Source organism: Melospiza melodia, chromosome 18 (genome assembly GCF_035770615.1).
Source record: "Melospiza melodia melodia isolate bMelMel2 chromosome 18, bMelMel2.pri, whole genome shotgun sequence".
Classification (NCBI taxonomy): Eukaryota; Metazoa; Chordata; class Aves; order Passeriformes; family Passerellidae; genus Melospiza; species Melospiza melodia.
The window spans coordinates 14447068-14473120 of record NC_086211.1 but is presented as its reverse complement, the minus strand read 5'-3'; the positions used below and the strand labels follow the sequence as shown (position 1 = coordinate 14473120).

The following is a 26053-nucleotide window of genomic DNA, read 5'->3' as shown; positions in this document are numbered from 1 at the left end:
TTCTATCAGTGAAAGAAATGCAAACTTCTTCACTGTTATCCAACAGCCATTTCAGAACCTGTGTAGAATAAACTGGGGGATTTTACCTCAGTTTTTCTTGGGCACAAAATCCATCTGAACATGTGAGCCTGCACCCAGGAGAGTGACACAGCCCTGGAAGCTGAGGAACCCTTTCAGGCTCAGAGAGCATTGCTATAAATCAGAGCTCAGTTGTGGCTTTTTAAATGGCAATAACACAAGGGAAGAGAGCTCACACTGCAGCTGGTCTGCTATGTGTCTGAAAGGAGTCTGAAAGGAAAATTCAGGATGCAGGGCTGTTCCAGTGGCAATTTTCATTAGCACTGAACTAACACTAAAGAATGTTAGCAATGTTTTAATGCAAGCATGAACATCATTAACAATTAATTGTGTTTAAGTGGGGTTTAAGTGATTTAAAAGCCTGGCTGCTCAGGGTGAAATCTACCTTGACTGTGTGGATCAGTATTGGTATCCCAGAGTTTTCCCCAGGGAAAAGAATAAGGCCACTGAGAAGGGTGGGAAGGAAAAATATACATTGGGGAGGGAAAATACACTGTTTTCCCTAGGGAATAAAGGGTGAAATGGATGGGAAGGAGAGAGGATGGGGTGGTTTCTTCAGAGGAGGAAAACAAAGGACAATTAAGGCAGCCCCTCATTTGTTCACAGCACTCTTGACTATCAGGAAGGGTCTGTTCTTATCTAGAACAAGTGGTGAAAACCAGGAACCTGTGTCCACTGCCAAGGACAAAGCCCAAGAGCCAGCAGTCACTTTGAACCACTGAAAATCCTGCTCAACAATCTTTCACTGCTTCAGAAACTCCACACACAACCCAGCTCCACCAACTCCAGTGACACTTTTATTTACAGACTCCGAGGTGAATTAAAACATAATTTCCACTTTGTTCAGCCACTGCTTTGTAGCTGTTGGGTGGAAAAAGGAGATTTCAGGAGTGATTATGTATTCAGTGGAGGCCCAAACACAGCCCCCATCATCCAGAGCCTTTAGTGGCAGGTCACTGCATATGACCATGTTCACAGGGGTTCTTGGATGAGGCAAGAGATGAGAATGTTGACTCCATGATCAGAAGGCTTGATTTATTATTTTATTTTATATATATATATTACATTATAACTATACTTAAAAGAAAAGAAAGGAGAAGGTTTCCTCAGAAGCTAGCTAAGAATAGAAAAGAAAAGAATGAAAACAAAAGGCAGCTCTCTCAGACTCTGTCCGAGATAGCTCCATCTTGATTGGCCATTAATTACAAACATCTAAGAGGAGCTAATCACAGGTGGACCTGTTGCATTCCACAGCAGCAGATAATCATTGTTTACATTTTGTTGCTGAAACTGCAGCTTCTCAGAAGGAAAAATCCCAAGAAAGGATTTTTTCATAAAAGATGTCTGCAACAACTGCACTCACCAGGGACAGCAGCCACGCCACCAGGGCCTGGTAGATGTTGGCAGCTCCCAGCACCTTGTCAGGCACCTGCCCCTCACACTGATCCGTGGCCACCTGGCCACAGCTTGCCAGCCAAATGGTCAGCAGCAGCAGCTCCTTTCTCACACTGCAGGATCCAGGCAACGTGGCAATAGCTGGCAAAAAAGAGGCTTCCTGTCCAAAAAAAAAAAAAAAAGATAGCATGAAAATGCAAGTCATTTGGATTACTGGAAATGTATTCATCATCAGGAATTAATTACATTCATTGCCATCACAGGAGGGGCATTTAACACCCAGAGAGCATTTATCAAAGAGGGAGAATGAGCCAGAAAAGCCAGGTTGTTCCATCAGTGACACCTGCCTGAGCACTGCAGGTTTTCTTGGACAGCTGTCACCTGGGTCCTCATTTAGTCACACACAGCCTGGTGAATGGAGGGTTACACAGTCACAGCTGGAAAAGTGTGATTGAATTTATTCTGTATTCAAGACTCAGTGTTTGGGGCTTTTTTTTTAATCACTGAAAAGCCCTCAAACAAACCTGATAGTGTGAAAACTCATTATTTTCTGCTTCACCTAACATCCCTAATTTCAGAGATGAGGTCACAGTTAAGAGAACTCACCTCCTTTCTTTACCTCAGCATTGATAGTTGGTTATTTAGGATGCAAATTCCCTCTCCTTTAAGAGAACTGTTCAAAACACAACTTCAGGCTTGAACTGTGGATTTGCAGTTTTTTGTCCTTCCACAGATGCTGCAGCTGTAATTATTGGCTGTCTTCTTCTTCCCATCTATATTCAACTTACTGCCTATGACATTTCTTTGGAAAATTAATCATGAAGTCCCAAAAATCCCCAAAATTCTCCAGTACTGCTCCTCAATAGTTCCCATCACAAAATCATGGAAGGGCTTGCCTTGGAAGGGGCCTTAAAACTAATTTTCTTCCATCCTTTCCCACAGGCAGGGACAACTTCCACTGGACCAGGCTGCTCCAAGCCCCATCCAACCTGGCTCACATTTTCAGTTGCTCCATGTAGCCCATAATGAGGATTTCTGCCCACACCTCTAGACTGAATGAACCTTAATTTGATTTACCTGAATTTACTCTGAAAGCAAAGTAAGCTAAATCCAATTACAGTCACTTTAATTCTGAATTAAAATGTCCAAAAGTGTGTTTCACAACTAATCCACTTGACAAGTTAATGTAGCTTGACTTTTGTGCTGGTCCTCAGAACAGACAACTCCTTAAAATGGTTTAATAAGGACTCAAACTAAAGCAGCTCTACTGTGTCACCCAATGTTTTGGTACCAAATAAAACTGTAAATTAGTAATAAAGGCAAAACAGCCATGCAAATGTGTGTGATGCTGCAGATTTGTATTAATTCATGTCCTGGGGTGCCAACAGAATTCTTCAGGGTTTTGACCCCTCCACTGAAATCCCCTGAGGAAGAGACTTTGGGATAAACTCTGGGACCATGAGGGAAAAGTGACTTTCCCCTATACCCTGTGCTGGAGAAAAGATCCTTCCCTCCTCCCTCAGCAAGGGTGTGGGGATCAATGGAAGAGCTGATGGCATAAACAGGATCTGTAAGTAATGTTTCAGCAGGAAAGCTCCAACTATTCCAAACTTCCTTGGCCCAGTGGTTTTCTGACCAAAACCAGATAAATTTACTGATTAAGGTCCTTTCTGACTGAAGTTCTGGTGAAGGTTGGACCTTCCCTCTCCTGCCTCTGGCAGCCTCCTCACCCCAACAAGAATCTAAGTGTAGAGCTTGAATAAATTCTGAAATATTAAGACTAATGAACAAAAAAATGAGCTAATCCAGTTTAATTCTGGGCAAGAACAGCTGAAGAAGGATAAAACTGGTGCTTCCAGGGTATGGCTTCCCACAGCACTGCCCAGTTTAGCCCAGTCTGCAGAGGAGAGTTCAATCTGCCCACGTTACACTGGCTTTTATTTGTGAAGTATTAGTTATAAAAAGCCCAAAATTACTGAAATGCAGGGCTATTTTTGGTTGCTCTGGCTGGAATTGTGCTGTCACTCAGAGATAGGCTTGCAGCTGATTGCAGGCAAGTGCCAACAATTACCAAAGAGTAAATAAGATAAAATTTCCTATTCCCAAGTTCTTGCTATTTTATTTTGCAATTATAGTTTATGTCATTACAAGTTCCAGCCCTTCAGCTCAGTTTCCCAACCTCCCTCCATCCCCAGCTCTGGCCTTTCTAACTCTCACATAACACCAGTGCAAGGAGGAGCAGCAACCACAGTGAAATATCCATGATAATCCCAAAGGAAGATAATATTGATTAAAAATTCATTTTAAAAAGTGGAAATTTACCTTCATATTATTATTATTTTAAACCAGAGCTGTTTATGATAACAGCAAGCCAAGGCCTGGTGAGCACAAGATTGCCAGCCAAGATTAAGATCATTTTATTTCTAATAAAACAGCTCAGAGTGGTTCAATGATGCTTTGTTGATGTTTTTTAAAAGAGTAGTTAGCATTACTCTTCCTACACATCCATGTTAGATTGGACAAAGAGTTTCAAAGACTGGGAAACATTCATGCCAAAGCTGTGAGAGGCTGGAATGGCCAAGTTTAGGAGAACTTCACAAAGATTTCCCAGCAGAATCAACCCATCAACCCAAGGAATTGCCCTAGTGGCAGGATAGGCTAAGGAAAAACCAATTTTTTACTTTAATATGCACAATCTCTCCCTTTGAGGTAAATAAAACTTCAATATTTCCCTCCCAGCACCTTTTCCAACGCTAACATGGAAGCAAGGCAGCATGTTCCACCCAAATCCCATCCCTACTCCACTGGACAGACCCTGCAGCAGCAAAAGCTCCATCCAACCATCCCCTGCCTGGAAAAGCAGAGAAGTTAAACTCACAAAATCGCCTCCTTCACCACAGAGGGGTGAGTGAGGGGCAAGGGGAGGAACAGCAAGGCTGTCACTCTCATTGGCTGGAGGTTTAATCAAAATAATTGTTTCCAGCCCTGTCTAAATTTATCCCCCTATGTCATCTGCACCCTAGCTCGGATCCCAGATTTAAGAGGCAATCCCTGATGAATGGCAAATTACTGACTGCAGAACTCTTTTGCCAAAGGATGCATCTGCTGTGGGTTTGTAAATGTGAGCTGATTTCTAAGTGCTGGAGCAGCTCAGCTCATTTCTCTAATGAACCTTCCCCTCTCATTGCACAGCTGCTCTGGCATTCCATGTTCTGCTCTGCCCTGCTCAGAGCTCCTGGTACAGGACATAACCATGATCATTGTGTGGTTATATCCCCATTTCCCACACAGTCACGTGGGAAATGCAAGATTTTTAGGACACATTTAACAATTCTGGCCATCTAAAGCAAAGCAGATTATGACTATTCCATGGCTTCTAAAAATTCTTGCATTAGATGAAGACATATTGGAAATGTCAAGTGTTTGTTCATTTTCATTCTGTGGGGAAGGAAAAATGATGACAATGCCATCTGTTAGATGATTTGAAACTCCACATTAAAGTGTGGAATAAACCCTGAAACCATTCAAAAAACTGCTTTATCACTGCAAAGTGGGAGCAAGGGGTGAGAATGAGGAGAGGATCTGCAGTTCCTGCATGCAACTGGCAGAACACTCTGGAATTAGGAAGTTGACTTTTCCTCACAAAAAGGAGAGCACAACTGATGTTTAATGGTCTGAATGGTCTTTTTGTAAATGCATTTCTGTAGCAGAGTCACTCTGTGGCACCAGTGCCTTTCTGAGCATCATGCTGAGGTTATGGACCTGAAAAACACGATGGGGGCAAGATGGCATTGAAATTTCTGATGTGGATGAGGCTCAGATTGCTCAAATGGAGGAATTATGGTACTCCAAAGCAGATAACTCTGCCAAGGGAGGCTGCAGGGATTCAGGGAGCTGTGTAATGGAGCATTATTTGCTCTGATCTCCATAGTTTTCAATTCACTTAGGGCACTCCAGATCATGAGAATTGAAGTTAAAACTATAATAATAAACAAAATGTCTTTGCTGACAGTTTTCTTGCTCTGGACAATTATTCTCAGTCTTGGGTATGAAGAATAAAACCTCTTAACTGCACTAAGGGAATTCTCAGCTGCTTCACTGGAGTTAATGGCTCATCTATCAAGGATGTGGATAAATCTGGTCCATAGCATTTGTTAGCAGAGAGATGCTGTGGATCACACAGGATCAAAATATTTTTGGTCCAAATTCAACAAATTAAAAGTCCATTCAAATAACCTGTAACAAACACTTTTTTTTTTTAACATATAATTTCTTTATTTTTTTAGAAGTGGGAAAATTTTCTTAAGAAGGCTCAGCTCAGGTAAACACTGACCTGAGAAATGCATTAAAATTTAAACCAAAGCAACACTGAGTCTTATTTGAGTTTGTTTGCTTTCCAAGCCATAATCATTAAAAATGAGAAGTGCCTTTTCCATGATTGGTGTTTACACTCCACTAACACTTGGAGAGGCTCAGAAGGATTCCCAGCCTCATTGTGCTGGTGTTCTGAGCACATGTAACAAAAAGTTCCTCCTCTAATGAGTTTATACTCCTGGTTAATGAGAAGCAGCTGAAATGAGTAAAGGAAGTTTTAATTACTTACACATTTCATGTGAGCACAAGACTGGGAATGGGGAACTTGTGCCTCAGTCCTGGCTCTGGAATGAAGTATTTCTCTGTGGAACTGTAAAGTGAGGATAATATTTCCTTATCTTGGTCCCTGTCTAGCTGGATTCATTATCAAGACTCTGTAAAGTGCTCTGAAGAGGAAGAGTGTAAGATAATCAACAAACTTTCAAAATTAACCTCTGTTCCCTTTCCTAATCCTCAAAGTGTTGTGGCCTCTCAGCCCCCTCAGTGTGATCTTATCTGCATCTTCCACTTGTTCTTCAAAGGATTCCAGCCTGCCTCACACATGAGATGTGCCAGTGCTTCCAGACCCTCCCAGGGAAGGGAATTGCACCTGCTCATCTGGAAATGCTGGGACAGAGCATGGAATTGGTCCTCAGCCATCTGAAATCTAGGCTGGCATTTGGCACATGCTCCAAGCTGGGTTTGATTCCTATGGGAATGGGTCTGCTTGGATTCTCCAGGAGACTCCCAGGGGGGTGGAACAAGAGAATCTTTAAGGTCCCTTCCAACCCAAACCATTTGGGATTGGTTCTATGATTCACCACATATTTATCACCTTGGGGAAAGCCTCGTTTTTATCTCCCATCTATTTATCTTTTTTATTTATCATTTCCCCTGATACTCTATGGAAATCCCCAAAGAAATAAAGGAAAATAAAGGATCTGGGGGAGGAAACTCTGCTCAGCTGCTTTATCAGGAAGTTTTAGCAGAGCTAAAGTGGCTTGTTCTACAGCCTGTCAGTTTCCAATTAAAATGGATTGTATCTAGTTTGTCACAAGCTCTGTGCTCTTCCCTGCAGCTATGAAACACCCTCCAGACAACCCTTCAGACCTGTGAGTTTGGGGCTGTGTGATCCTGAGAACTGCTGAGTGCTCACAGTGCTCCCTGAAGCTGGTGGGAACTCCAGGTGCTTGGCACAGAGCTGGGCAGAGCTCTGTGTTTGCCAAATAAAAATAACTGCACGATTCTTCCACTCCATAATCTCAGATAAAGCCCTGAATTCCATTCCCTGCCACTGAGAATAATGCCCCATCATGAGTATTTGTGGAATAATGTGTTTACAAGTTGTGACCAAGTTTATCCCCCTGTGTGCTGAGATTTGGAACATGAGCCCAGCCCAAGTCAATGCTGAAGAAGAAGGCATGAGGGAAACCAGGAGTGTAGGTTAAATCCTGCAGTTCCTTTAACAGACAAGCCTGTACATCCCCTTGGAACAACAGAGGGGCAGGTTCAGCCTCCTTTCATCTACAAATAGCATCAGTGATCACAGCCCTGAGGTAAGGCCAGGAGTTGGGGATTCTATTTTGATTCCAAGAGAGAATCACAGCAGAAAGTATTTGTTTCTCTGTGTAATTAAACGTGACTGGCACTTGTTCAGAGCCACTGCAAACCCAGGGCAGCTTGGCACACTGCAGGACCTGAGGAGACAAAAAGCCCCAGATATGGTTCTGTGTCCTCCTGCCCTCTCTGGGATAAGAAATATAATTTGGCTCATGGACATTTTACATTATTGTCTCCAAGTTTAATGTGAACATCCTGTTAACGTGAATGGAGGAGTATTCAGGACCTCTACTGGCAGCAAGCTCATGATGGAATCCTGGAAACTCTGCTCCTTTTCCTTGTATTAACCTTTCCCTTAAGCAACAGCAACCAATGTTCCCATCTGTCAAACTCAGGCAGGAGTGTATTGAGGAATAAGCCTAAACTCATTTTAATCACTTCCAAGATATGCCGAGGACTATAAAGGATTAAATATCTCACATTATCCTGGGGCCTTTCCAAACTGCAGCCAGAGAAACAGCACTGCAAGATCTCATTGCTTTGTGAATCTCTGGCTCTTCAGTTCCTCCCACAGCTGGAAAAAGCACAAACCTGGGAGCCTCTGGGAACCATCAGAGTGCCTCTCCAGGTTCACATGGAAGGGTCTCCACAGCTTTTTGGTGACCCTGTTGCTCTCAGCACAGGTGAATTTCCTGGTTCTGAGCATTTCTACAGCAATTTGGCTGGAAAAACTTCTTAAAGCAGCCAAAGGTTATGAAAGCAGCTTTACTGTGTGGCTCTTGGACTTGCTGTGGTGGTGGGAGCTCAGCTGGGGAGAGGAGCCACAAGGATTGTTGTCATCTTACTGCAAAAGCTCCACACTTTCTTGGTGATTTCTCATGGACATCTCCTTGTAGCACTGACTCCTTCCTCATAGCACAGCCAACAAACTCCAACTCTCTCCTCACCCAGCTACCCCACTCTTTTGTAGCACTCTTCTTATTAGACACAGCTGTGGCCTGTTAAGGGCAGGCCTGTTCCTAATCTTTGGTGCAACTCTTCAGGTGTGACTCCCTTCTGCACTATCTTTATTTTCTTACCTTCTATCCCTCCACAGAGAATGGGAAGTATAACCTGCCCTAAGAGTGCCTGGGCACTTCCATAACATTCCTGACTCTGGGAACACAGAATTTACTCTGGGAACAATGAATTCACAGAATGACCAGGTTGGAAGAGACTTAAAGATCACTGAGTCCAAGCCATGCCCTAACCCCTCCATTAAACCATCAAATAAACCATCCATTCTTTTTGTAAACACATCCACAGAGATCAAACTCCTCCTGTGTGAAGGGAGGTGTTTGTAACACAGATAGGCAAGGCCTGGAGCCTCTGTTTGCCTCTTCAGGCAGATCCTCAGGTCAGATCTGAGCTTCAGCTTCTGGGATTTGTGCCCAGAGCCAGGGACAGCAGGAAGCAGCTACTCCAGCAAAGTGCTGTGCCAGCGATCCCCCCGTTTGCTTTCCCTGGCACCATGTGGGAAGATGAAGAGGAGGCCAGAAACACAGGCTCTGTGCCAGCCACCCATGCTAGAAAAACATTTCCTTGGGATCTTCCATCCATTCCAAATGCTGTGTGCTGGGCTGGTGGCACAAACAGGAATCTTGGCCTCCTGTCTCTGTGTGCTATGTTTAACTCCATCTCTAATTGCCTTAGTTTATTTTTAAGCCTTTCTTGAGTCGAGGCAGAGGGTTCATTAAGTACAAGAGATTTTAATCTTGTTTCAGGAACTCATTAAATGCCTGGCAGGAAAAAAAAAAGGAGGAATTCAGGGGCCATCTGGTGGCTGTTGGGCACAGCACTGCTGGCCACAGCCTTGGCATGAGCCCAACAGGGAAAGCACCTGGAGCCAGGCAAACCCCAAACTCAGCTCTGGTGTCCAAAAAACATTACTGTAGGAAACATTTGGTGATTTTTATAATTAATGGGGTTTTTTAAAGCTATATTAAAATAACAGGGCTAAATGCTGTTGTAATTACATTCACACAGATGCAGTTGCTTTGGCCCAGGGTCAATGAAAACATTTGATCACAGGTGATTTGTATTACCAGGATCACCTTTGGAGTAATTCAGATATAGGAAAACTCAACTACTGTGTAACAAAATCGTTATAATCATAAAAAGATTTTATAGGTTTCCTCAGCTTCTCCAAATATATGTACTGCACCACAATTTGGGGGACAAATTGGCATTTCTGTAAGGAAGTGGCACAAAACCTATTCCTTCATGAGTGGTTGATCAGGCCTTTGTCCATTCTTTAAGTGGAGACATCAATTTGACTTTCTTACAGTCCTTTTCCTTTATCCATTTTCCACCCAGCAATAAAAGTGGTGTATTTTTAAATAGTGCTGAGGCCATCATCTCAGTGCAGTCATGTGGGCAGCTCCAGAGGAGCTGGGGAGGTGCCCAAGTGCCCTGGCCCAGCAGGTGAAGAGCTGGGTTGGGATCCCAGCATCCACAACGTCCTTGAACAACCCAGGGAGGGAAGAAAAGGGCAATTTCCAATGCTGATGTCAGCACCACTGCCTCAAAAAGATCAAAACACCCATGGAACAGCAATGGCAATCACAGGCACCTATTTAAGGAAGACAGGTAAAGAATCAAAAGCATTTCACTGACAAATTGAGATCAAGGCACCTCCTACTTAAAAATAGCTTTTGGGGCCAGTAACTGAACTAAAATACTTTATAAGTTTTGGAAATCAATCCCTACTTTCAGGCAGATCGTGCTGATGCAGGGTAACTCTCCCAGTAGCAGAATGTCCAGCACTTCAGCACCACTCTAGATGATAAATATGAATTTTGTCAGGGATTTTCCCCTGAAGAAATATAGGATCAAAGAGAGAACAAGGCCATCAAAGGGCAAGGAAGGATTTGACCATGATATATTGGTAATTTTATCTTCCAGTAATTTTATCTTCCAGTTTGTAAAAACACTGAGATTTTAAAACACTGATACACAGTATAAACCATTTTCCATTCCTTCTGGGAACACAACAAAAATAAGCTTAAATTGGAAAGGGAATAATTTAAATTAGACTTAATGAAAAGCTTTACAACTCTAAGGGTAATTAAACAGCAACATGGACTACCTAGAAGTCAAAGAATCCTCACCATTGAAGATTTCAAGACCAAGTTCTATAAAGAATTGATTTTGTTGCAACACAAGTGGAACATCTTGTGGCTGAGAATTCTCCCTGACACCAGTGAGCTGAGTCAACGGGGTGTTAACATAAAGAACCTGCTGATTTTGACAAAAAGGTGATGGAGCCTGTGTTTACAAGATGGAAAGGAAAGTACCCACATCATCTATTTGTTAAGGTAGAATGACTCTGTTGTGCCTGGATGTTTTTGTTGTGTAAGGCAGCTGTAAGGCTAAGCTGCAATGAGATGAGGATCATGGTAATATAATTACTAATACAAGGTTAGCCCAAGTGATTGTGAATGCCAAGAAAAATGAGATGCCTCAGTGTGAGTCAACACATTCATTTCCCAACCACCCTGGCTGTGTAAGGGAGATAAAACTCTGTTTATGAGGGGCTGCTTACAAGGTGGCTCCTAATAGCTCTCCAACAACATTATCCTGTTCTGCCATATCATGATAAAGCAATAAATGCAGAATCAAACTGAAGCCTTGCTGGAAATAATACTTTTTTCCAATAATAAAGGAGATGAGTACAAGCTAAATTCTAGTTGTTCTGTGTGAAGTGAATGCCAGGGCTGGATGGGCCCTGCAGGGGTTTGGCTGCAGTGTTCAAGGCCAGGCTGGGATAGTGGAAGATGTTTCTGCTCATGGCAGGGGTGGAATAGGATGGGATTTAAGGTCCCTTCCCACCCATGCCAGTCTGGGATCCTGTGATATCCTTAGAATAACCTGCTTGTGCTGCTCCTGACACAAAACTCAGCTCTGAGTGTGGCAAAATTTCTCACTATTATTTGGATGCCACCTAATGGGAATGTGACAGAAAACAACACCAGCACCAAGTTACTGATCATACCAAGCAAGGTGAATGAAGTGACAGATCAAACCCATTTCATTTTACATCCTCCATTTAACTGCTTTACATCCTGGGAGCATTCCTTCTGTCTCCCTCATCAATAACACTGCTCACATCATGAAACAAACCTGTGCTGTTCCTCTAAACTCCTAATTCAGCCTGACCCTACAGTGAGGATCTCACCACCACTCTGCTGGCCCTCACAGCACTCCAGGTGCTTGCATCAGTTCTGAACCAGATTCAAAGGCTAAAATGTGATTGGGGCCCAATTTCAGAAGAGATCAACTCATGCCAGTCTTAAATTTCACAAAAAGTTTGGGTGGGGCAGAGAAGGGAAAAAAAAACAAACAAACAAACAAACAAAAAAACAAACAAATTAACCCAAAATACAGCATTAAAATGCAGGTTCTTCCCTGCATTATTTTTAAAACCAAGAGGTGAGCCAGATTGCCCAAGTATTCAAACACCTCCAGACATGGACCTGACAGGCAGAACTCTTAGAAAGAACCCACTGCTTTCCCAGGGAATTGGCACCTGCATGTCTTGAAAATCCACTGGATCTCAGCCCCTGAAGTGCCCCTGGAAGTGAATTCTCAGTCTCTCAAGTTCCCTCTCCCCAGCCCTGACTCTCAGAGTGAAGCTGAGGACAGAGTTTGACTGAACTGGGTTAAGAAAAAGGAGACAGCACATTAAATCTGCTTTTACATTTTAGACAAGAACTCTAATGTAACCCTAATGCAGCTTTTTAAATTTCCTTTGCCAGTCTTTCCCAGCACCTCAGCTACAGTAATGGCAGAGTTTCTAAACTTTCCCTCTGATTATTATTCAATTCAATTATTTATGTACATTATAAATGGTCAGAAGAATTCTGGAAACTGTGACAAGTGTTCCAGATCTGAACATCTATCACTGCCAAAACAAAGGACTTACAAAACAAATTTGCAAGTGTGCTACTCTGTCAAACACTGGGGCTTTTTCTTTGAATATATGTGTTTATATATAGATATTAGATATTTTCACTGAGACATAGCTGCCAAATTACAGGGGCTCTTAGTTTTAAATGTCAAAACAGTCAAAATTTTTGTGTTCATAAAAAAAGAAAGAAAATAAAACCCTATTCAAATTCAAAGGGAAAAAGTGCTGCTATCAAAGCAGATTTCAAGTAATCCTATAAAGGACTGTTGTATTTGATAGATGATGTTGATACATTTTTTAATAATGAATTTCATTTTAATAATGAATATGTCTGAATAAGAACTAAGAGCAGAGTTGCCAGGACAACCTGGTTATTATGGGTTGTGCTGATTTCCTGTTATCATTGGTGCCTTGGGAGGTCAGGCAGGTCCCTTGGAGCAGGCTGGCACTGGAATGGGTTGGATGGGAAGGACCCTAAAGATTCTCTCATCCCACCCCCCTGCCATGGGCAGGGACACCTTCCACCATCCCAGACTGCTCCAGCCTGGCCTTGGGCACTGCCAGGGATCCAGGGGCCTGCCCACCCTCACAGGGAAGAATTTGTTCCCAAAATCCCACCTTAACCCTTCCCTGTGTCCTCTCTTGTCTGTGACCAGTCCCTGTCCCTCTTTCTGGGCACTGCAGCTGGTGGGAAATGCCCTTGTCCCTGCTGCCACAAGTGGAACATCATCCCATCCCTCAGGGGAACATTTACAGCTCCAGTTCCAGCACAGATCAACCCTGAGCTCTGCTCCAGACACAGCTCATCACCAAGCCCATCCTCATTTTATTGGCATCAGCACAGCAGATATGGGAAATGACCAAACACAGGGTGATTCTGCATTGTCTGGTGCATTGTCAGGAAGGAGAGAGCAAGGCCCACGTGAATTTCTGAGGAGCAAGAGAGTGTCTGCATCTTAATCAAGGCTAACTGGAAGTGGGTGGTACCTGCCAACAGCCAGGGAGGAGCAAATCCAACTTTTACACTCCAAAGCAGAGCTATGGGTGCTCTGCTCTCCTTGTCAAAGCAGGCTGGCAGAGGGAAACTCAGCTGGGAGCTTTTTAGTCCTTTACTCCTCCTCACTGACTAATCCAGTGCTAAATAAAATGAGCTTTCAAATCTCCACAACCACAGCAATCAATTTACAAAACAAACTTAAATGGTCCAGCCCCAAATCTAGGGCTGTGAAGTCTTTCAACTTTTGTACCGATAAAAAAGTTTTGTTATTGGCATTAGCCCAGAGAAATCATTATGGTGGATTCATGGTGGTTCTGCAGTTTCTCACCTCCTCCACCTTCTCACCTTGTGCTCAGCAGAATCAGTGCATGGATGAAGCAGAACTGCTTGTCATAAAATCATGGTAAGGGTTGGGAGTGATCCTACAGCTCATCTCATTCCAAACCCTCTGCTGAGGGCAAGGGCAGAGAAAAATTTTCTGAGAAGTAACAACAGCCTTGTCCTCCAAGCCATAGTTAGGCTTTGGCTAAAATCAGGATCATTTCACACCCCGTTAATCAGGACTAAAACCTCTTATTAAACCCACAATCCTCAAAACCAACCCACAAAAGTGAACGATAAAGCTGCTGGGAGCAGACAACAGGACTCAGCAGAGACAGTAAAAACATTTCACTTTTTTAGGACAAGTTATGAAAAATCATGTGGGAGACTGTGGCTGCTGTGAAGTAGATGACACTGAGCCACTGATTCCAGCAGGCCCTGAGAGGTCAGAACTGGAGGGAGCTGCTTGGGGAGCTCTCCCTGAACAGGAAGGTGGGGAATTCTTCTCCCTTAGTGTGAGAGAAGAGCTGTAGGGCTGCTCCTCCCCTCAGCTAATGGTGCTCCATAACTAACAGATTTGAAACAATGCAATAAAATGACATTTTGCTCCCAGCTGCCCCTGGCAGGGAGCCCCTGTGTCTTAGGCTGGGGCTGTGTGTTCTGTTCCCACCTGTCAGAGCTGGGGCAGTTATCCTCTGTTCCTGGGGCAGTTTTTTCTTTCTCTCTCCCCCAGCCAACCCTCCCTCCAGCAGATCTCTGCTGTCCATGGCCACTGAGTGTCCCTGCAGGGCTGATCCAACTCCAGCATCCCATGGGGAGATGGAGCCAAGCATTCCTGCCTGGATCCAATCTGAGCCTGGCACAGCACAGCAGCCTTTGCCCCCTGCACTGCCAGAGGAGCAGCTTTCTGCTGCCCTGCATGGCCAGAGGGAGCCCAGGCCCATCTGCAGCAGCCCTGGAGCTGCAGAGGAAAACTCCCCCCTTGTGCAGGATCCCTGCTGCAGCAGAGCCACAGCTGGCACTGCAGGAGGGCTGAGCCCCCATGGGATGGGGCTGGGACACCTCCCTGACACACAGGGGGCAGAGCATGGTCTGACTCTGGCAGTAGTTTTTCTTTTTGTATTATTGCACTTGTATTCATGTTTAGTTTTCCTAGTAAAGAGCTGTTATTCCTATTCCCATATCTGTGCTGAGAGCCCCTTAATTTCAAAATTACAATAATTCAGAAGGAGGGGGTTTACATTTTCCATTTCAGGGGAGGCTCCTGCCTTCCTCAGCAGACACCTGGCTGCTCAAACCAGGACCCTGCCAGGCCCAGCCCACCCTGAGGCACTGACCCTGTGGAACAGCAGCGGGGTGTTCTCTGCCATGGGCTGCTTCCCCCACACCGAGCGCTGAGGCTGCCACTGCTCCAGCTGCTCCTGCAATCTGCATCTCCTCTGCCTCTCCACCATCTCCTCTTCCTTTTGGGATAGCTCTCTGTCACTTCCTTCTCTCCTGGAAAATACACAGATTAAGCTTTACACTTGGGGGGAAAAAGCCACTCATTGATCTGGTTGCACTTCTTTTTTTCTCATATTTACACCACACACTGGAGGGGGAATCATGACATGAAAGGCTAAAATAGATTTAGAGAGCAATTCTGCTGTTTGTGGGGGGACACAAGAACTTGTCAGTAGATGAAATCATCTCTCTAAGAAGAAAAACACCTCAAAGAAAAGGAGCAGAGATCAAACTTCTGATAAGTGGTGATGATCTATGTGGGGATACAAATTCATTTAAGCAGAGATGTGTTTGTGATGTGTCCCTCCCCATCTCCACACCAAGATTCCCAGTCTAGACCCATTTCCTTTCCTATTTGCTATAGGATATGACAGAGATAAAGTTCCCCTGACCCAAGACCTCCCATCTTTCTACATCTGGATGCCCACAGAAAGATTTCATCTGCCATTTCCACGGCAAACAAAAAGTTCAATTTTTTCTGAATTCTTCCAGCCCCAGGTGCCCCAGCAATAATTAGAACAGCAACAGAGAAAACTGAAATCAGTAAAAATCAGTGAATTATCATTCAGAGACAGTAAATAATCCACATTCTTGTCTGGCCATGGGCTAACAGCTAATCAAAATGCAGTTTAGTATTCCTGATGGAAGCAATGAGCTTAATGTCAGGAATTCCGGAGGGAAAAAACCCTGCAACCAACCACCTGCCATTTCAAGCAGGTGCACAGGAGCTGAGGTGTCTAAGTGGCAGGGCAGGCAAGTGTTTAACTCTGACACAGTAATAGTCTCCAGAGCAGGCAGATCCCGATTCTTTCCAGGGATCATATGTCAAAGTCAGAATGTTAAATTTCACTCTGAAAATAGCAGGATATAACCTTTGAAAAGGCAGCATAATGGAGCTCTCCCAAACAGTTGGGCAGGTGCACAAGGCAACCACCTGATTTCACTTTGAAATTAGACCTTCTGCAGAACACACTACATTTAACTAAGCCCAGGGAGGCAGAGGCCCAAATAACTCTGCAATTTTCTCAATTATATCACTCTTGTTTCTATTTTTTTAAAGCTTTCCAAGATATGCCTGTGGCATTCCTCACGGGTGTACTTTGTAATTCCAAGATCTTGCACTTTTCTTGTTGGCAAAGAGTCAGAATTCCTTTGTTTGGAAGAAAAAAAAATACAAGGGGAGACTGATACATCTTCCAGTTTGTAAAAGGTGTTTTAAACTGAGACACAGAATAAACCATTTTCCATTCCTTCTGGGAACACAACAAAAATAAGCTTAAATTGGAGAGGGAATAATTTAAATTAGACTTAATGAAAAGCTTTCCAACTCTAGGGATAATTAAACAGCAAAGTGTACTACCTGGGAGTCAAGGAATCCTCACCATTGAGGATTTCAAGACCAAGTTCTATAAAGATCTGCCAGGAGATATTAGATTTCACCTCACTCTTTATTGGCACAGGGAGACTGACCCTTCCAGACCTATTTTCTAGGAAGCTGTGCTTAGGAAACCTCAGTGCTGTTGTTCCTAAAGGAGATCAATACTGTGTTATCCTCTTCTTCTGCAAAATAAAAGCTATAGAAAAAGGCTGAATTTCCAATGTCAGGAGTGCCACATTTCATCTAATGCCAGGCCCCACTGAGGCTGCCTCTAAACCTTCCAGCAGCAGCTGCCAGGACTGTTGTTCTTGCCAGGTAACAAATCCAGACACCCTCTTGCTCCAGCTCACAGCCCAGGTAAGCAATTTTCTTTAATCCAGGACAATTAGAGAAGCCACATCCAAACCCTCTGATTATTTTTCCTGTGGGATACCTTGGCAATTCTGCTGTAATTAGAGGACACTCTGGAGCATTTCCTGCATTTGGAATCTTCTCAGCTTCCATTTTGTTCTCTTTCTCTGTGTCAGCTCTGTCACCCCCACAGCTTGAAAAGGGGAGACTTTCCTTGCCTGGTTCCAATCTCATCAGTTTCCTGGGAACTACCTCATTTGTCTCTTGCCTCACTTTACAAGATTGGTTTTGACTTTTATTAGAGGAAGCTGTGTCTTCCAGCCTTTCTGGCTGCAGTTTCTCAGCTGGAAGAGATGTTTTGTGAAGAAGCTCCAAGGCCTCCTTCCGGGCTGCTCGGAGTTGTTGCAGTAACAGGCTCTTCCCTGAGCAATTCCTCCTGCAAAGGAAATAAAAACCTGATTTCATCAAGATAAAGCATTATAGGAACAAACTCAATCTCTGAGGAACTTCACATATGATGAGAGCTCAAAACAAGGACTGGGCATCTACAGGAAAATAACTGGGGGTGACAGTCACTGTCATATTTTCTGGAAAAGTCCCTTCATCAGGATTTATCCTCCTGGGAAGCCTCAGAGAAAAAGGAAAACAATATTATCTCATTTGCTTCTCCTTTGTTTTGCTGCTTTGGAATGTGGTTTGGAGATTGTTTATCCAACATGTGAATTGTTTTAACTTGATGACCAATCACAGTCAGGCTGTGTTGGACTCTGAGGAGAGTGTCACAAGGTTTTAATTAGTATCTTGTTAAGCCTTCTGTCTGTATCCTTTCTCCATTCTTTAGTACAGTTTAGTATAGCATTCGTTAATATAATATCATAAAATAATAAATTAGCCTTCTAAGAACATGGAGTCAGATTCATCATTTCCTTCCTGCCACAGGGGACCCCAAAAATACCACATAGCATCAGCACTCAGGTGACACAAGCAGAGCCAGAACAAAAAATTGATCTTCCTGGCAATTTATTTACCTCTTCTGCATTCAGGCACAACACAAACACCTGCCAGAACAGCCCTGAACAAATGTATGGTTGGCATGGAATTCAGAGCCTATAGATTTTTGGCCCTTTTGGATACAGGGGTTGGGGTTCAAATACACAGAGATTAAAAGTTTTTCTAATAACTATTACAGTTTTTGAATGCTTGGCTTAATTTCCTCAATGAGACTGCTGTCAGCAAGCACATTACTGTGGTAGTGGAATGTCCTGTCCTGACATAATCTACCTGCACAGAATAATAATTCCTGTTTAATCATTTGGTCCAGATAAAAATGAAACTGGATAGTCCCCTCATGAATGAGATCAGAACCCTGCCCTGCTGAGACCAAGAGCATTTCTCTCCCCTGTCCCCTCCCATTAAGAGGGTCCCTGTCCATACAATGTAGTCAATATTTTCTTTAAATCTCTATCCATTCTAGCCTATTTTATTATTTATAAAAGTAAAGGTTTATATGACTCAGCTCCCTACAACATTTCCAAAGTTTGGTTCTGAGGCTTGTCTAACACAGTTCTGGTGTCACTCACACAGGGCTGGAGAAAAACTCACATCTTCCAGCCCCCAGGGCAACTCTGGCTGTGTTTTGAGCTGTCCCAAGCAGCTGGACAGGTGCAAATATCGCCTCAAGGATCAAAAACTCTCTACCTTTGGTAGCTTGGTAAAGGCAACAGGGAAAGAGTGACCTCCTGGGGCCACACTGGAGCACTTCCATTACTGGGCTTTTTTTTTTGGTGGTTGTTCTTTTTTTTTTTTTTTCTGCTGTGAAGACCAGGAATGGCAATATTTAAGTACACAAACTTTCACTCTGATCATTGTTAGGGCAATTAGTTTCAGAAAAAATGAACATTATATCACTTGGAAAACAGTCCTGATAAGGAAACTTACATTCTCCTTTCTGCTTCATTCTGAATTGTCACAGTCTCTTCTTCTTCTTCAGAGGAGGAGGAGGAGCTGTCACTTGCACTGTGAAACAATCAGTACACATTAATTAACCCTGTTCTAGCTTAGTGTTGGCTCTTGGTCATTTCTAGGATGCAAATTTAGAAAATGAGGAAAAAGGGAGAGATACTTCCAGGGAAGATCTCTGGGCGGAGAGTTATTCACACTATTACTCTAGAAAAAGAAAATTCAAATATTCAAGCAACTAGAACAAAATGTTTACCTGTTTATTACCTAGTAGCTGTTTATTAACTACAAGGTTTGTCCTTATGACAGAGGTGTGAAAGAACATTTTTAACATACATTTCACAAGCATGAGATTCAGAAAGGTTTCAGTTTCTCACTTTTTATTACTTATTTCTCACTCCCAATAAAGCCAGGATTTACCTTTGTTTCTCTTCAGGGACTGTCACTGGCTTTGGTGGCTCAGCATCTCTCAAATCTATGTACACAGTTGCACGTTTTGGCAGGTCCTGGAAACTCATCCTGCCCATCCTCAGAGAACTTGGTGGGGATGACAGCAAGGCAACATCCCTACACACAGAAAACACAGCTCAGCACATCCTCTGCCTTATCCCCCAAGGAATCCTGCAGGGAGAGCCTCAGGATCAAAACTGGACTGAGAAAGGAGCTCTGTGCTTGGCTACCACACAGATTCCAACTCTGCTTCTGCCTGCAATCAGAATTCAAGGATTCAGCTTCCCCCAGGAGCACAGATCACAGGCAGGATGAAGAGGGATATTCAGTTCTCAAAATGTGACACCACCAAATTGTTCTGGAGAACAAAGGCAGGCACCAGAGAGATCACAACTTTTAACATCTCAGTGTAAGAACGAGTTCCCCTTTCCTCTCTGCCTCTTCTGGCAATTCCATTTCATCTTCCCAGGCATAAAACTGCAAATCATCCTAGTGGCTGTCCCTGCTCTGGCAATGAGGGTATTTCCCACCTTCCCCTCCACTCTTTCACTCATTATTTCCTCTGTGCTGCCACCATTGATGTTGCTCCCTCTGAACAGCCTCAAAATGCTTTTCCTTCACACAGAAACCTCCAAGAAGCCCTGACATCTCCACTGACACCCACAGAAAACCATCCTGTGTATTTTTGCTCAACTGAGGTACCAGTAAGAGAAATTTGTACCCTAGATGACAAAAAAGGCTGGACAGGATAATTGGCTTAGCCTCATTTTCCTGCTTTCCCATTTATCCCAAGTGCCTGGTAAGGTTTAGACAAAGGTTGATGGAGAATGCCAAGGTGTTTGTCATCAAAGGGAAATGAAGGACTGAGGATTCCAACTCCAGTATCAGCTTCCTGCAAGGCTACAGAGAAAAACCCCTGTGGAAGACCAGGAGTTGCCCAGTATCCCTTCTGGCAGCCAGGATGAGCTGGGATATGTGACAAAAAGGACTCACTTCTTGTCCTGCTGTCCCTGGAAGGAGCAGAGCTTGGCTGATGGCCTCTCACAGGGAGGGGACACTGCCCTGGACTGCCTGGCACACAGCTCTCCCAGCCTTTCCATGAGCTCCTCTTCACACTTCCTCCTGAAGGACTCTGTGGAAGAGCAACAAAATAATCATCAGCTGTGGTCTTCTGCCATGAAATCACCCAATATTCCCCATGTTCACATTGTTCCTGTTCCTACAGCCTGGCAGCAGGGGGAGGATAAAGATAATATTGTAATGGCTTGTCTGGCCCATGGCAGGCTGTGAAGCACTGGCTTCAGGCTAAGAAACCTAGATGAAATCTTGAGGGAAGATAATTAAACATGTTTTAGAAGCATTTAAAAAACCCACTGTGATTTCTGCATTCAAAATTATGCTGCAGGGAATAACTTAAATACAGGAACCTGAGTTTTATTTATTTTTATGCACTTTCAACTAGTGACATTACCATAATCTGCTGGGAAGAAAGCAACTTGTGCACGAGTTTTATCTCCCTGCTGCTCCAGCTCCTCAAGATTCTTGTCTACATTCCACTTTTCAATAGCCTGAAAGAAGACAAGAGAAACATGATGGAAAGTTGACTCCCAAAAGACCACCCCTAATTTCAGTGCCAGCTTGCTTTCAGCAATTCCAGAGGAAGTGCTGTAGGGAAAGAAATGCATTTATTACATCCCTTCAGACACTGCATCCCTCCAGCTGCTTCAGCTGCTTCTGCTGAGGCTCTTTCTCTGAGAATCATGAACCCTTTTGATAAGACTTCAAAAGATCACTGGAGACAGTGGAACAGATTAAAAAGTGGCCTGATACAAGGCCAAGCATGTGCATTCTGATCCTGAATAATGTGAGAACTTCCCACTGCCACCCACAGGAGAAGGACTTGTGGCTCTTCAGCTCTTTGAGATCAGCCCTTTCCTCCACCTCCAGTTTCTGAGCAGGGTAAATTCCCACTGCTGTGGGTACAGTCAGTATCAGATGATATCTCACAGCTCCTCCATTTCCTTGCTCTGAATCCCTAGCTGAGGACACACTCACCTGACTCAGGTGCAAGAGGCTGCCATCAAAGTCCATATGCATTTAAACCACTCATTGCTTTCCCCTCTGAATATTATTTGAAATTGAAGTTTTAATGAAACATCCACACTCACGTGAAATGGCACCAGAAATTCAAAGTGCTTATAAGTTCTATTGAAAGGAAGGGGGCTGTGAGTTGTGACAAGACAATGACACCACTGCCACAAACATGCATTTAACACAACCACTCATGGCCTTTAAAAAAGCAGAAGCAGCCTCCAAACCCAGCATTTCACCTTGTAAAACCTCCTGCATCTGCCCCTCTTGTTGAAGAGAAGGTTCTCCCTCCTTCCTGAGCAATAAATACCCACCCTGAAGAGAGGATCCTCCATTTCCTGGCTCTGAATCCCTGGCTGAGGGGACACCTGACTCAGCTACAAGAGGCAGCCATCAAAGTCCACATGCATTTAAACCACTCATTGCTTTCCCCTCTGAATATTATTTATAATAATATATATAAATTGAAGTTTTAATGAAAAGATTCCACACCCATGTGAAATATCACCAGAAATTCAAAGTGCTTATGAGTTTTATTGAAAGGAAGGGGGCTGTGAGTTGTGACAAGACAATGACACCACTGCCACAAACATGCATTTAACACAACCACTCATGGCCTTTAAAAAAGCAGAAGCAGCCTCCAAACCCAGCATTTCACCTTGTAAAACCTCCTGCATCTGCCCCTCTTGTTGAAGAGAAGGTTCTCCCTCCTTCCTGAGCAATAAATCTTCACACATATCTGAACCTTGATTAGATCTATTCTAACACTGCAGCACTGGTTTAAGTTCCAGAAGGTCCAGAAGAAATAGAAGTGAAGGTTTGCACAATTCCATTTCTAATACAGAAAGGAACTTAAGAAAAAAAAATCAAATTAACTGATAGGAATCAAGAAGAAACTGTATATTAGGTTTAGCCACTTGACAGAAACTGAGGTGCCTGGCTGAGCTGGGGAGCAACAACCCCTTCCAAATGAAAGTGAGAACACACTGAGCCTCTCAGAACTCACCCCAAAGCACCAGACTTCAGCTCGCTAAAGTCCCTGACATCAAACAGGCTCTGAAAGGCAAGAAGTGCTTCCTGAATTAACAGAATTCTATGAGGTGAGCTGGGAATTACACCAAGACCCCCTTGAAAAAGATGTCCTTCAATGATGCAGCACAATTTAAGTCACAGGCCTGCAGCTGCATGATTTGCCTGGACTGGAACAGCTCTAACATCAAAAAGTTCATTTCTGTGAATACATGAAAGGGGAAGGGAAACATCTGTACTCTGACTTGTGGAAGGCTTTGAACAAAAAGATCAGGACCTGTTCTGTGCTGATTAAGTTCTAATGAACTTAAAAATCAATACAGGCATATCTGTAACTCAGTGCTGAAGAAAACCACCCCTGACTCTGAGCCACATTCCAGCTAACACTGAGCTGCTCATCCCACCTGCCTTAGCTGGGTGAGATTTAGGACTTCAGGAACAACCCTAAACATCTCCTCACCTCCAGCACCCCACTGGAAGGCCAGAAAACTCCCTGCTTTAATGCAATTCTGCCTGGGACCTGAAAAATTCCTTGCCTTCCCAGGGACAGATGCTATGGTTGGCTCCCCTAACAGTTCATGGACCTTGCTGCAGATCCATTTCCATGGGGGTTTGTGTGTGTGTGTGTGAGCTCTTTTGGAAAATAGCCAAAATTTGACCATCACTTCTATAGTTCCTAATGAAAGGCTTGTTTGTGCTCTGAGCACACTTAGAGCTAAGCTGTATTTTGCAATTTCTTTGTGGAATCTTTGGTAGTAAAGTTGTATTGTTACACTCTCCTGAATTTCTGATGTTTAGCAGACAAACATCACCTAAATTAGCTGTGATTTTTCTTGTCAATTACTTGAATCTAACAAAGTAGCCCAAATAATCTGTATCTTCTGACCTAAACCTTATGGGTCATGACCAGCTGGATCTCCTTGGTCATTCTTGAGTCTCTCCTGTGTTCCTCTATTACATTAAAAAGGGACATGGAAGTTCTAGCAGATTGAATGTGCATCTCCCTTGGACACCAGTAAAAATGGTATTAAACTGAACTCCTTGAATTGGGAAACCCTGGGAAATCCAGTGCTCTAGAGTATTTGGGGAGTATGTTACAAGATAAGTTTGGGCATTACTTCACAAAAATAAAAAAATTAAAATAATTAAATAATAAAATAATAAAATAAAATTTAAAATAGCAGCTTTGTGCTTAGGTTAAGTCCTTTCAGATTAGTTGTGGCCTTGACTACTAACTTAATTTCCTTGCACCTTTTGTTTCTAGCAGTAATTTTTCATATGTTGGTTATCAGTTGGTTATCTGCAGCAGCTTTTGCCATGGTTTGGACTTGCTCTGGGACAGCTTTTGGTACCTGTCTAACACCCAGCCCTGTGAAGTGTCAGACTGGGACCTCAGCTGCTCCCTGCAGGGGGGTTATGCAGGCCCTGCACTGTTCCCCAGCCCACCTGCAGCAGCCCCAGAGCTTCATTTTATTGCCACTTGCCTGCAGTGACAAATGGATCACTTCTCCAAGATGCTCATCTGAGAAGGTTTCTGCCTTTGCAAATCTTCCCAGGCTGTTGTTGATGCCATGGGAGGGAGGTTTGACATCCTGCTTTGGGGATGGCTCCACAAGGATCTTGGACAGTATCTTTGTCTCTATCAGCTTTTTTCTCTCCTCTTTAGTGTACAGCTCTTGCACAGGCACTGCTGTGATAGGCCAGGAGTTTGCTCTTTCCTTAGCCTGAGTCCTGCCCATTGCTTTCTCCTCAAGGTCATCTGTGGAATCTGAGGGAAACTCTTCAAGAACAGCTCTCTTTTGGCTTGGCATTTCTTCAGTCTGGCTGGCAGGTTCAGCAGCCTCATCTTTAATCATTTGTACATCTTCTTTTGCAATGATTTGGGCACCATCTGTTTTTTCCTGAAAGTCAAAACTTTCCAGGTCTTCGTTCCAGATCTCCCATGGAAGTCTTTCTGTCTCCTGGATTTGCTACAGGTAGAGAAAGAACAAACACAGAGAAAGTCAATCTCCCTGAGCTTTGGAAGTGGATAAAAAACCAAAACAGAGTGATTGGAAGGCAACAGCTCCAACTCAGACACCATATGGAAACAACCCACACCACATCCCTCATGGAAAACACTGAGACTGTTTACTTTCCAAAAACTTTAATTTCAGGAACTGCTAAACATCCTTTAAATTACTTTTTCTTACATGTGCTCATTATTCCAACCCAAACCATAGTGTGATTTCATGGATTTCTCTTCACTGAAGGAACAATGTGATTATTTTATCTCAGAAAAGCTGTTCAAAGAGTAAACTTCATACTTTTCCCCTTTCCTGCACTGTCCTAATTCATTTTCTGGACACATAAAATGATTGCACAGGAAAGAAAAACAGTAAAGGGACAATAAAAACTACCAAGAGATGGGACAAAAAAGGTCCAAAATCTCAAGAACAGAGAAAACTTTAAAGGGCCACTGCAAAAAGAGAAAAAAAAAAGTTATATTTTCTAATGAGAGAAAATACTGAGGACAAAACTTTTCCTATTCAGACAAACAGGTCAGACATGAGCAGCTGCTCACACTGGGGACAGCCAGAAGAGAGGGGTGACAGGACAGGACACACACAACAGTCCCAACCTGCTCCTGGGAGTCTTCCAGGGCAAACATCATCAGTTCCTCTGACAGGTCTGGAATTAAGTTGGGCAGGTCCCTCTGGAAGATGAAAAGCTCCTCATCACTCTCACAATCAGACTGCAAACAGAAAAACAGAGAAATTCAACAGGAGACTGCAATACTCACTGATATTAGAATATCTGGTTTGCAGTGACAGCTCCCATGTTGGCACCTCTTGAAGTGCAGAGACAAGAAGTTTCCTTGCAGTCACACCTTTGCCAGACAGTCTGGTAGCCCAAGAGTCACCAACCCCACATTTCAGCAAGCTCCAAATGTAAAAAACATGTAAAACATCAAATTCCCATGGAGGCTGATAACAAACATCCTGCTGAGAAAAGCAATGGAAAGTGTGGGAAGTTCTCTATCTCCCAAGTGATTCTCTGCAGTACCTCATTCACCATCAGAGAGGCTGGAGCAGAGCTGCTCAATATTTACAAGACCTGGAGGTCCAGGACAAGGGGGAATGGATCCCCACTGCCAGAGGGCAGGGATGGATGGGATATTGGGAATGAGGAATTGTTCCCTGTGAGGGTGGGCAGGCCCTAGCACAGGGTGCCCAGAGCAGCTGTGGCTGCCCCTGGATCCCTGGCAGTGCCCAAGGCCAGGCTGGGCAGGGCGGGGAGCAGCCTGGGACAGTGGGACAGTGGGAGGTGACCCTGCCATGGCAGGGGATGGAATTCAATGAGTTTTAAGATCCCTCCAGCCCAAATCATTCTGGGATTCTCAGGGACTGGAAAGGCAAGGCCTCACCAGGCAAAGCCCAGTCCCACAGAACCCAAGAGGGACAAGCAGGACAGAGCAGAGGGAGCAACCAGGCTGAGGCACAGCTCCAGATCTTTGGGCCATATTTGAGTGATGAGGCTGGGCAGAGATCAAGAATGAAAACTTTCAATTCACAGGTGAAAGTCTGGCTCAGGCAGGACCATAACTAGAAACCAAAACTCCCCTAACACAGAGAGAGGGCCAGAGCTCAGAACTGAGCAG

General features: G+C 43.7%; 1 protein-coding gene across 1 annotated transcript in view; it reads right to left on the bottom strand.

The window, feature by feature from the left end:
* Positions 1-26053, bottom strand: part of DNAAF8 (dynein axonemal assembly factor 8) — a 103198-nt gene that overhangs the window by 72144 nt on the left and 5001 nt on the right. The window contains exons 3-11 of the mRNA XM_063171463.1: positions 25034-25147; positions 23898-24374; positions 20765-20861; positions 20287-20425; positions 19264-19410; positions 18823-18888; positions 16967-17320; positions 14990-15149; positions 1442-1633 (exon numbers count right to left, since the gene is read on the bottom strand). Coding sequence (XP_063027533.1) covers positions 1442-1633; positions 14990-15149; positions 16967-17320; positions 18823-18888; positions 19264-19410; positions 20287-20425; positions 20765-20861; positions 23898-24374; positions 25034-25147 — 1746 coding nt within the window. The remainder of the gene's footprint in view (positions 1-1441; positions 1634-14989; positions 15150-16966; positions 17321-18822; positions 18889-19263; positions 19411-20286; positions 20426-20764; positions 20862-23897; positions 24375-25033; positions 25148-26053) is intronic.